This window comes from Kwoniella bestiolae, chromosome 4 (genome assembly GCF_000512585.2).
Source record: "Kwoniella bestiolae CBS 10118 chromosome 4, complete sequence".
Taxonomy (NCBI): domain Eukaryota; kingdom Fungi; phylum Basidiomycota; class Tremellomycetes; order Tremellales; family Cryptococcaceae; genus Kwoniella; species Kwoniella bestiolae.
Genome location: NC_089244.1, coordinates 1184115 through 1196053, shown reverse-complemented (window position 1 = coordinate 1196053; position 11939 = coordinate 1184115). Strand labels below are relative to the sequence as shown.

Sequence of the window (11939 nt, the reverse complement as noted above, 5' to 3'; positions counted from 1 at the left end):
CGACTGAGAGTGCGATGAGGGCCCAAGAATTGGTGGAGAAGGCAAAGGTCGAGCTTGTATGTCATGTCTTGTCCGTATATACCACTTGTCCCAGTCCCAGTGTCAAACGGACGGGAAGGTAAGGCTGATAATTCGGTAGACGGGGAAAAGGTTGATTTGGAATGTATTGTGGTACGGATCCCATCTTGCCATATGTGAGTGGTTGTCTGTCTATCCCTTCCTAAGATGGTATTACTCTATACTATACAGTACAATAAAAAAAAGTGAACTGAATTGATCTGTGGTTGGGTACGACCAGTCGCCTACGGATGGCACTCCCAACAAAACAATGCGAAACTCGCGGCTCTCAATGGACTTAGGTTCTCGGTATGGATATCTAGAGGTGCGGGGTTGGTTTTGGCTTTTGATGGGGGGTTGATCTTGGTTCCTAGTGAGTTACCGTACGGCATATTACATCGACTGTACCGTCTATACCAAGCTCAAGCTCAAACTCAAGCTCAAGTGATAAGAGATGATATTGAAGATTGTTGCTGAATGATCGTCTTTCATCTTCGTGTACAGTGCTTCGAAATATACTGAAATTGATTAGACCGAGATTGATGTGGCTCTTCCCTGCTGATGAGAATATCTGGGTGAGTGAGCGGGCTTCCGCATATCGAACCTGATGGATAATAGGGTCGGATTTATCGACTTGAGAAGAATCTGATGGTTTTTGTGAGGACCACAGTTCCACCGCCAAGTGGCGTATCAGATGGTCTTCTGGACGATGGTACATACCACTGCGCATTATGTGAATTTCATCAATGTGAGTTCTGAGGGTGCCTCTCTTCCTATATGTCTCTCCATCTGACGTCTCACGTCTATCGACCTGTGAGATGATTTGAGCCTGATGAATCATCCTTGTACATATGTCAGGTCGAACGTACTCAAGTTAGAAAGCAGACAGCTTGGGAGATCCATTATGCCCAGCCCGGAGGACTTACGGGACATGTGTGAGTGGCACTAAACCCCACATGTATGAGCAGAGCTGTGGGTTTGTATCGCTACTCAGTACTGACGGGACATCTTGATGGGATGGGATTAGCATGTTACTCATCATGTTCCTGATGTACACCACCGCCCATAAATCAATTAGAAAACAATGCTTCGAGGTGTTCTGGTACACTCATCATCTGGTGAGCTTCCATCTCGTCCCTATCTCTTCAACCTCACATGAGGACGAGGCTTGTTCTCGTCAGTCGGATATGTATGACTAATGCCTGAGTACGATGATATAGGCATTCTTCTTCATGATAGGTCTATACACCCACGCAACAGGATGTTTCGTCCGTAACTCGGTCGATCCAGATTATATCTCGTCCTTTCCTTTTTACTCGACGGAACATTGTTTGGGGTATCAGAGTTGGAGATTCACCATTTGGGCGGGTATCTTGGTGGGTACCAACCATCCCTTTTCTAGCATGTCAAGATCGAAGGTCCAAACTGATATCCATGAGTGGTTTTGGTCTTAGTATTTTGGCGAAAGGGTCTATAGAGTGATTCGATCACGACGCAAAACGGATATCTCGAAAGTTCTCCTTCACCCTTCGGGAGTAATGGAAATTAGGTTTCTGAAACCTTCTTTCAAGTATAAAGCGGGTCAATGGTTGTTTTTGAACGTACCGGATATATCCAGATTTCAGTGGCATCCTGTGAGTATAGGAATATTAACATATTTCGATCCGGTTAAATTTGCATTTCCAAGACAGTAATGTGAATGGTGGTGCAGGGTTGCGCTGATAGTTAACTGTATCCGTCGTATAGTTCACCATCTCCTCCGCCCCCGAGGACCCATACGTCTCAGTACATATCCGCCAAGTAGGCGATTTCACCCTATCCCTTGGGGACAGGCTGGGAGCTACAAAGGGTATAGCGAGTGAGACGCTCGATTATCCAGATGAGAAGGGCGATTATGGTAGGAGAAAGGATTATATCGAGATTAATCCGAAGGCTTTGGGGAATGGTATGCCCGTGCTGAGGATTGATGGGTTAGTGGTAGATCAACTTGAATCTCGAGTGAAGAGAGACTTTGAAGCTGATCGTGTTTACATGTCGGGGTTAGGCCATTCGGCGCACCGGCTGAAGATGTGTTTAATTCTGAGGTGGCTGTGCTTATTGCTGCTGGGATAGGAGTTACTGTAAGTCCAACCAGACGCTCCAGCTTCTCCCGCCTACCATTTTTGCTGAATGTAGACATGCGATATAGCCCTTCGCATCGATTCTTAAACATATATGGTACGCCCAGAGGTCCGGCCAATTGGGCGCTCTGAGAAGAGTAGAGTTCATCTGGAGTTGTCGAGATACCGGTGAGGCCATAAATCTTCTTGGTGAAACTGAATAACCAAGCTAAGCTGAACGTATTCTTGATGACAGGTACTTTTGGGTGGTTCCAGACATTGCTGGAAGAGCTTGAAGCCTCCCAGAGTGATCGTCAGTTGCTCTTCTGTCCTTTGTCCCAGCTGAATATACATTGATATCTGACCTCGTGCCAACAGCCGATTTCCTACGTATCTCTGTGAGTTTGGTCATACCTCCCTTCACATGAAGAGGGGTTGAGGGGAAGCTGATGTAGTGCCTGAGTAGGTATATCTTACCCAGAAGATGGATTCTGATACGGTACAGAATATAACCATCAATGAGTCAGTGGATCCTAACCTTGTATAGCAGTGCGGAAGGAATGAGTAGCTGACTAATTTTGGGTTTGGTGCATAGCGTTGGAGCAGAGTATGAGTATGTCTGCGATCCTCCTTCTACACCATGTTGTTATAACATACTTATACTTATATATGGCTTTTGGTTTGATCCAGCCCATTGACATTACTCCAATCCCGAACCCTATTCGGTCGACCAAATTACAAGCAGATCTTCAACTCGCTCATATCAGGTATCGAGAGTGGATCGTACCTCCCCGGAAGGGAGGCTACCTTGAAAACTAGATTGGGGATATACTTTTGTGGTGTGAGTGATTTATCCCATACAGTCCTTTACTGAGTTTGTGACTGTGCGGTGATTGATATTGGCTTGTGACTGTCGAGATAGCCTAGTGCATTGGCTAGTACGATCAAGAAAGACGCTTTCGCAGTAAGGACTAGGTCGGTGGATATCAAGTTCTTCAAGGAACATTTCTGAACGATAGCGATGAGATGCCGCTCAGTCGACGTATTTGATACGCGCATTCCATAATCTTGTTTTGTCTATCGTTCTCATGTCATAAAGTATCGGCATGAAACGTCTTTAGTGAATGTAGCACGTTTGACTTGATGCTGTAATGAGCATGACGAGATACACTATCATCCCCTGCCGTACTCTAGTTCTTATCAGGTACCCTTCACGCTAAGCCGTCCGGTCAATGACCAAATAACGCAATGTCGCGAGATTGTCACGACAGGTTTGTCGATATTGGCATGATATGCATTGTGCATAATACGAGCATGAGTTTGCTTTGTTTCTGCTCATCCCCCAAACTCGTTACAACTTGGCATAAGCTACAATCCTTGACCAAGGTAAATTTCGCCCGAAAACCGGTTGTGATACTTACAGCACGACACTGCTGCGCAGTAGCAGTAACCGTAACCAATGACGTACTTACAGCACATCTCAGGGTGAGTATTTTGGCCGGTGTTCAAATCGCTGGAATCTGACCCCTTTCCCCTTGCCCCGTTAGGTTCCAGACTCGCTGTGCCTAGTTTTGGTTTGGTATGTTTCCGCCCCTGCCCCTGCTAAAAAGCCTGGTCCGTCATTTCTCCCCGATAAACAGGAGCGATCATCCCATCGAGACACCTTGTGTTGCTGCGAAAAGAACGCTAACCACTGTTAGGCATAAACAAACGCAAAGGAGCTACAACTAGTACGGAAGAAGAGTTGGACCGAATTTGTCGGGAGATGCATATTCATTTGAGGGATTTACAGGTTAGCGTCGTCGTATACATACGACCAAAATAGCAATAAACCTGTGAAGTTAGTGCGTGTGCGATCTGAGCCAGAGTTTATTTTGGTATGTTCGAGCACATGACATGATTATGGTTCTTGGTGGACAAACATTCCTGAATGAAAGTAAAAGAGAAAGTGAAAGTGAAAGCGGCAAAAAGTGTTTGTTGCTGCTTGACTTGATTATACGGAAAGGAACGTGGGAATTGTATACGAGCACAGAGATAGTCACTCATCTCATCTGTATCATCTCATCTGCTGTTACGTTGAATTGGACAAGATTGAGTATTAGCCGGTCGGCGCCGAAAAATCAAATCAGATCAGGTGAATGGATCCAGAGAGACAAACAGCGATTTCCTGAAGATCTGACAGAGGTTTAGAATTATCCTGACACTTGACTTTACGGCGACACACACTCTCATTCATCCTCATCCTCATCACCTTATACATCTCAACATACCGCATAGCTACAACTACACCCAATCATAGCATTATCGATCAACAGCAGAATCGCTGCTAGTACTAGTCATCAACACAACGAGGACTTGGCAGTCATGTCAACAAGCTCGATATCGCCCCGACCGAAGAAAATCGAACATGGTGATCGTAACATACAATTGAAGGATGTTGATATGGACAACTATGAGATTGAGAAGGATGGTCATCATATAAAATCGATTCAAAGCGTGAGTAGGAATTCTGTGTCCATGCGTGTTGTGCTGTGTTGTCTGGACTTTTGCGGGTTTTATTGTTATTCGGAGACAGATTCCCATACAGGGGTAAAGGATGAGGATGGGTGGTGATGAGTGAGGAAAGAAAAGGACATGTACCCCCCACTGTTTTAGCTTGGATCGCCATCATAATCATCATTGTAATCATCATAAACACGACCAGTGCACGTTGGTCAGGTCTCTCTTCACTGTCATCTGATCGTGTTGCATGGTTGTCAATGATCTTGGATTTTTATTCCGCCGGTCGACATCTCAAATCGGGTTCCTCATGACCCATACCACACAAACAACGATCCCATTCCTTGTCGTCCCTAGTCTCTTGTGCTTTCTACATTGTTCTGCCTTCTCCCTCGGACACGCCTTATTCATATCCTTTTCATCCTTAATTACAACCGAGATTGTCCCTCATCAAAACGACTACTTTCGTCATTGACATCATAAAACAATAACATCACTTGCTACCTCTCTCATCGTTATTTCCCTCACATGTCACTCTCAACCACCCACGTCTAAAATGGATTGAAGCTGACGTTAAATTCACAATATGTCCCACCTTAACCATCTCATATAACCCACTTTGAACGATAACGACATCATATCCTACCATCCGACTCGTCCGAACGAACCTTCCTTTATCACCATGGAACACGGGAACGAACACCTTCTTTTTCAAATACCCCTTATCAACCCACAGTCGCCTTCTAAAAACACTCAGCCTCGTAGACCAGTTGCTACCCATTCGCCAATTGCCCCTTCCTCTTCCCCTTCATCCTCATCTTCTACCCATCCCTTTATCACATCCTCGACGCCAAGCGCAACATCAGCTTCTTCCTCTGCCACCCCAACAAGTCAACATCCCCTGGCACAACCACCCATAACCGCTACTACATCCTCTGCTACCCCTTCTCCGGCGCCATTACCGTTCGTCTCCCTCGTGCCGCCACACATCACCTCATTAAAGTCTGCCTTGGTACGAAGAAGATCGTCTTTCCCTCCTGCTACTACACCTGGTAGCGGTAGTGCCAGCAACATCTTCCCTTGGGTCATGGGTGGTACGCCAGGAGCCAACGGATTCGACTGGGGATCAGCATTAGATTCGTTCCCAGGTTTCAACGTGGAGTTAGGGGAAGCGACAACAGCTCCAGCAGGTCTGACACCCGGTACCTTGGCATGGGACACCTTACTCAACTTCGATACCGATATCAAGCCCTCTGCGAGCAAATTGGTAGCTGCCACCGCAGAGTCCGCCAAACCCGTTTCTCACACCTCAAGCAACACCCCCACGAGTCAAACGATACCAAGAGCTAAGTCCGATCCTTTGTCCGATAATGTTGCCCACCCACCACAGCCCATTCCTTTCACACATCACAATCAAACAACGGCGCCTACTCCATCGTCTCTGCCACAGCCTGCGGTATCGCCCGCTAGGGTGATTCAGCTGGGTACGGATCTAGCTTGGAGAACAGCTTTGGCCAGTGTGGTTGAGGTGGAAGGGGTCGGGCAGGTCACGGTGGCAAGGATTCTGCAGGAAGTCTGGAGACGAGGAGGTGGGGAAATTGTGAGTTACCATGGTGTGATTTAATATACAGTGATCTTCGGTCTTGGTATCTCATCAGCTGATATGTCATGTTGATACACAAGGTTACAAGCCAATGCCTCTGGCCCAGTATCGTTATTGCACTTTCCATGCCCTCGGAACCTGGTCCAGGTGTTCGCATTCAAAACCCCTCCGCCCAATCAGCTATGGCCCTTCAGCAGCTATACAACCTCAGCATCAGACATTGGGAACCAACCATCTTCACCGGCCTTCTTGGGGCTTATGGATCATCTTCTCCGTCCCCTGCGCCTATATCAGGTAACCACGAGACAAGCGACGCGTTCGCACCGACCCCACATTATGGGCCCTCAACACCGCTCAAAGAACCGGATGTTTCCCAGTGGATGAATCTGACCCCGAGCGGTTGGAATACAGATGCGTTGTTTGGAGGTGGGAACGACAACAACACCGCAGCAAGAAACGTTTCTGGCGGATTCCCATTTCCAATGAACGCTGATCTGGGTAGTGAAGCACTTGCGGCTCGTCGAGCCTCACTTGCCAAGACTGAGAATGGGGACGACGCAAATATCAAGAGTATAGATGAGATACTAGCATCCATGGAGGAAGGTAAAGAAGAGAATGAAAGGGCTATGATGGCTGCGAACCTGACTTCTGATCCTCAAATATCGGTACCCTTCATGCTCCCCATGGAAAGTGGTCACCCAACCAATGAAGCTGGGCCAAGTCGACAGAATTCGACCTATCAATTCCCTACCCCTGAGACCGATTCGTCAAATTCGCCATCATCTGGCAAAATGAGCAACAAACCCACTACAACTCTTTCACCCGTCTCGATGGCTTCTCCGCATGTCACTGCTGGATCCATTACGTCGACTTTGGTAGGACCCTCACCGACCGCTACCATTCAACAACCTCATCCCCCAACTGGCGGAAAACCGCACCCGCTGAAACAACGTCCGACACAATTATCCATGCCTGCGGTTGACTTCATCCCGCCACCACCGATGTGCATGTTCTTCAACCCTTCTTTTGAGAATCTCACGGACGGTAAAGCCGGTATATGGCGTGGGGATTTGGAAGTGAGAGGGAGAGGCGGCGGGAAGTTCCCGATACTGGTCATTGGCGAGAAGGATACAGAGCATTTATGGTAAGTCGAATCGTTCTTACTTCTCAAGTGCAGGTGAATTGTAAATGGTCAGAGCTGATAAAATGATTATAGGCAATCGCACCTCTGGCCATCTACCCTCGCCTATCCACTGAACCAACATCCGGTAGAAAGCTGCACGAGCACTATGATACCTGTCTCGCACCTCGCTAGAGAAGGATTAGTACCGATAACGATGGGGATGGTATTGTGTAATGAACCGCCGGAGAGACTGGCTCCTTATGTCAATATGGTCCATGGATTACATGCCGAGGGAGTTGTAAGTACCTCTCAATCTGCCATCTCGTTCTCGGAGAGATTTCTCTACAAGAGTATAGGGACTGACTGACATGGTGACACTCCAGGGCTTCCACCTACCGTGTGAAACCAGACTACCAATCGTATTCCTCCCCGCGAAATTCCACTCTTCCGATCCATTGTTGCGATTGGGAATAGCCTTTATGGGTAAGACGGGATTCTCACACCCCAATGCGCCATTACCTTCAACTCGAGGCCGAGGGATCAAGAACGCTGCAGAGAATGATGAACAGCCCAAGAAGAAGAGGAGAAGGCAGAGTGCTCCTGCTGCTGCGGGGGAGAGCTTGAGAGGAAGGAAGAAGAAAGATAATGGGATTATCGTGATGGGCCATGGATCGATGATCAACACGACGGTAGGCAAGATAGCTGAGGAGGAGTAGAGCGACTATGAATGAGATCTTTCACGTTCGGACTCTCATCGGAACATGGGTAACGCATGGGAGTGGAAGCAGAAGAAACAAAATCAACAAACCTTTCCTTTGACGAAATCTAACGAACGATTCACGACACCTTACAATTCATTTTTCGGTTCGATCAAAACACAAATATACACGCATTTATAAAATCACATACACGGACGATTTTCCTTTTTTTGTTTTTCCTTTTCAGAATACCCCATTTTCAACATGTATCAATAGGTTTTCTTCATCGATACCCAACCATTCGATTTTTACATACATGATTAAAATTTTTGGGATTTGGGTGTCTTTTTTTTCTTTGGTTCGATGGCTTTTTTTTCTTTGGTTCGATGGCATTATATACGATTATTGCCTCTTTGATTAGCAACAAGTAAAGAAGGAAGAAGTATAATATACGAGAATACTTGAGTGAAGTAGTAGAGAAGGTGATGCAAAATATTGAAATGATCTGTTGTGGTGAATTGCCAGCGTTCGAGTTTGGATAATTATTATATTGCGACGGTAGTGATCATACTTGTCCATACCCTTTGACTTTCCGTGGACAGTGGGATCAGAGGAAACGATGGGTTAATCATGATCAGCACTACTGAGAGAGGCGATAACATCACAATAACGCCTTTCTGGACATAGCTAATGAGCAGGACAGGAAGACCCTCGTGGATTGTATCAATTACTTGTGTGCATTTGTAGATATCATCTATCGGTATAAGATATATATAGTATAGAAGTGAAGATGAAAATGAAAGACCCAAATGACGATGTGGCATACTCCTCTGTCTATCCTATCCTTTCAATCTCCACCTTAGAGATTTCATAACTCGATCCAACTTCTCCTGGTCCCAGATCACCCCAAGCTAAGACTAAGGCTCGACCATCCCTTTCTTATCCTGCGCTATCTTCCTTATCAACCCCGCTATCCATTTCCCATCGAGCTGGACGTGAGACGTAAACGTATATCAGCATACCATACGATATCACAGAGGGTTGACCCCAACTCACAGGAATCCAAGTACTGTGGAAACCCTGTATGGCGCCCACACCCCATCCGTCAGGTTTCAACCATTTATCTTTGGTGAATACCGTGTCGTTGTGGATCGCGTAGTAGTCGTGTCGCATTAGTTCAGCTACTGTTGCGTAGTCCTATGTATACAATGAGGATTAGCTGGGTCAATTACGACAAGATTGGGACCCGGGAAGAGGAAATGAGATACTCACCCTTGCGAATCCTCCTGGGAACATGAACTAGGTACGATCCATGAACCATCAGCAGCCCATCTTGACAAATCTCCGACAGTGCAATTGTGCACTCACCTCCAACACCGCACTTCCAGGTTTCATCCATAGTGCGTGAGACAGCCCATTCCCATGTACACCCATGATAACCTGCAAAAGAAAATCGTGACGTGTCAGTCAGTCAGCCAGTACCAAGACGAAATACAAGGTGGTGCTTCACTTACATCAGCTTTCAGTGCCAGGCAGAACTACAAGACCACGATTCAAATCAGCATCGCCATCTATCGTCGAGCGAAATCCAGGCAAAGAGAGATCATACTGACCTGATCAACCCGACTTAGCGTCTCCATCTGCGCATTAATCCACTCAATCACCCCCTCCCTATCAAGATTCTCCATCTCCTGTTCCAGCACATCCGCATCCTCCGCTATTAACCTCCGACCCGTCAACTGTCGATTAATGTACAGCACGATCGGGACATCCTTCTTCTTTCGATATACTGAGCATGTCCCCTTGGTCTGTACGAGGCGCTTCATCGAGAGTCGGAGTGGGTCCATCCAGTTGAAGGGGGAGTCGAGGTATAGCAGATCGGCGGTCATCTTGTTGAATCGCCAGGGGTCGATTCCTTTTTGGTGGGCGGCCCATCTCTGTGTGTGTGGAGTAGTATAGCAAAGTGGGAGTGGATATTAGGTTATAAGGGATTGGAAGATTGGGAAGAATTGCATTTGAAGGTAGGTTAGCGTGTGTCCATATTGACCTGAGTGATTATCCGGATGAGATACTCCACTCACATCAGTTATAGCGATCTTATCGAAGATAAAGGTCATTCCTGATTTGGCTCTGTCCTCCCATATGGGTGATTCCTCAATAGCGGTATTGGGCATGACAGACTGCTGGAACCATGGTGTGAGGGCTGCAAAGGAGTCAGCTCGATGAACATCGTCCATTCCACCGCGTTCGAATCACGTACCAGCTCTATCTCGCTACAGCCAGAAGGAAACGAAAGTATGATCAACGATTCGTTATCACTTGAGGAATGACGGTCAAGCAGGACGGCTCACCCAATCATCCGGGGTGGTCCTGTACATCAACCTCCTAGGCAACTCCATCTCTCCAGCAGTGGTTAATACCCTCCAAGCGCCCAAGAATACTTCTCCGATAACTACAATTTCACGGTTGCTTAGCCATCTCATCTGTATCAAACGGAACGTCTAAGAGATATCACTCACAGTGGAAGTAGTGCTTCAGGAAAGAAACCGACTTCAATCCTTTCTCATCGTTGAAGAACATCTAATTGTCGAGTTAGAAAGATCAGCCCCTCCTACCTCATTCACAATTCCCCTGGAAAGACAAGATGATAGCCCTTCATTGGATATCAGATACAGCCTATGTCGCATTCCGACTACTGTCCATCCTTTTCTGGCTTGTTCGCTTCCTCTGACTGTTCCATGGCTCGCCCATCTTCGCGTCTTCCAACCTTACACCAGAATACTCCACTCACCGAAACACCGTCCTTCCTCACAGCTACCCCACCCAAAGCCGACAAATCGTCCTTCCCCACTTCCAGCACCCTCCATCGATCCAACCCAGCAGGCGGATACTTGTTATCGTCCGTTGGGTGCGCGGACATTATGTGTGATACTTCGGGTATGTGTGATGGGTCGGAGGTGATAGCTAGGAAGGTGCCGTTGGCTAGGTAGAGATTTTTGAAGTAGCCTGTGATTGTGGTGGAGAAGATCAGTATGTACAATATATGACTCTGGAATGCCGTGCTCATTCGTAAGATATGATCGGGGGTGATGAGACCACTCACTAAAACCTGCTACTCCTTTTACGAACTCTGTTTCTGGTATATTGCCAGAATCTAGATTGACGAATGAGCTCGAATCTACGTTCCCGGAGTGCTACATTCACAGAAGTTATACAGATTTGATCAGCTAATACATCTTTTTGGTCCTGACATCAACCAGCCAATGCCTCTTTTATCCCTCATACTGGTACTCTCCCTTTTGGAGAGATCATGTCTTTCACTCTGTCACCCATCGGGCACTACCCTCCATACGCTGCCCTTCCCACGCATAGACCTCTTCCTCTGCCTGCACAACAACAAATCAACAAATCAACAAAACCCACCATCGCACTAGACCCCCACTGGGCCGTCGAAGGCCACAACCCCATCCCATTCCACTGCCCTCCCCCTTGTGAGCTCGTACCCGCTCCACTACCATGACCACTGCTGGCGATATGCCAGAACGCAAATACAGACAACACCACCGCCGCCCCTAGTACATATCTATTCCCTCTCTTCGTGGACATCCTTATAGAATTCTTGAGCAACGTAATCCCCCGGCCTAATTCGTTGGTATTTTGCGTGTTCGACGTTACCGGCAGACCAAGGTCGAAGGCCGATTGTCTTCTCGAAGGGGAGGGTGAACGAGATGCAGAAGGGGAGGGGGTGATTAGGTTGGAGGAAGATAGTCTGCGGCCTGAGAGTTTGGGGGAGGTTGGTCCGTTTGAGGGTGCGCCGAGTCGTGGTGAGCGGGTGGATTGGGACATCTATAGGTCGGTAG

General features: G+C 47.2%; 3 protein-coding genes across 3 annotated transcripts; 2 read left to right on the top strand and 1 right to left on the bottom strand.

Moving 5' to 3' along the window:
- Positions 1-14: 14 nt before the first annotated feature.
- On the top strand, positions 15-3168 carry I302_106021 (uncharacterized protein; the record flags this gene model as incomplete). The annotated part of the gene is made up of 18 exons (XM_019191769.1): positions 15-56; positions 140-194; positions 299-430; positions 562-632; positions 728-805; positions 916-992; positions 1085-1175; positions 1278-1433; positions 1512-1691; positions 1804-2027; positions 2102-2177; positions 2246-2345; positions 2413-2469; positions 2535-2554; positions 2623-2678; positions 2752-2769; positions 2847-2997; positions 3079-3168. 18 exons carry the CDS (start codon positions 15-17, stop codon positions 3166-3168), a joined length of 1674 nt encoding a protein of 557 aa, XP_019046399.1.
- A 2169-nt stretch (positions 3169-5337) lies between these two features.
- I302_106020 (uncharacterized protein) lies at positions 5338-8097 on the top strand (the record flags this gene model as incomplete). The annotated part of the gene is made up of 4 exons (XM_019191768.1): positions 5338-6255; positions 6339-7402; positions 7475-7679; positions 7765-8097. 4 exons carry the CDS (start codon positions 5338-5340, stop codon positions 8095-8097), a joined length of 2520 nt encoding a protein of 839 aa, XP_019046398.1.
- An 899-nt stretch (positions 8098-8996) lies between these two features.
- I302_106019 (uncharacterized protein) lies at positions 8997-11925 on the bottom strand (the record flags this gene model as incomplete). The annotated part of the gene is made up of 13 exons (XM_065870182.1): positions 8997-9068; positions 9136-9276; positions 9352-9378; positions 9448-9519; positions 9594-9617; positions 9693-10016; positions 10161-10282; positions 10340-10352; positions 10431-10531; positions 10599-10659; positions 10871-11085; positions 11183-11273; positions 11503-11925. The coding sequence occupies 13 exons, from the start codon at positions 11923-11925 to the stop codon at positions 8997-8999; spliced, it is 1686 nt and encodes a 561-aa protein (XP_065726254.1).
- Between the last annotated feature and the right edge of the window lie 14 nt (positions 11926-11939).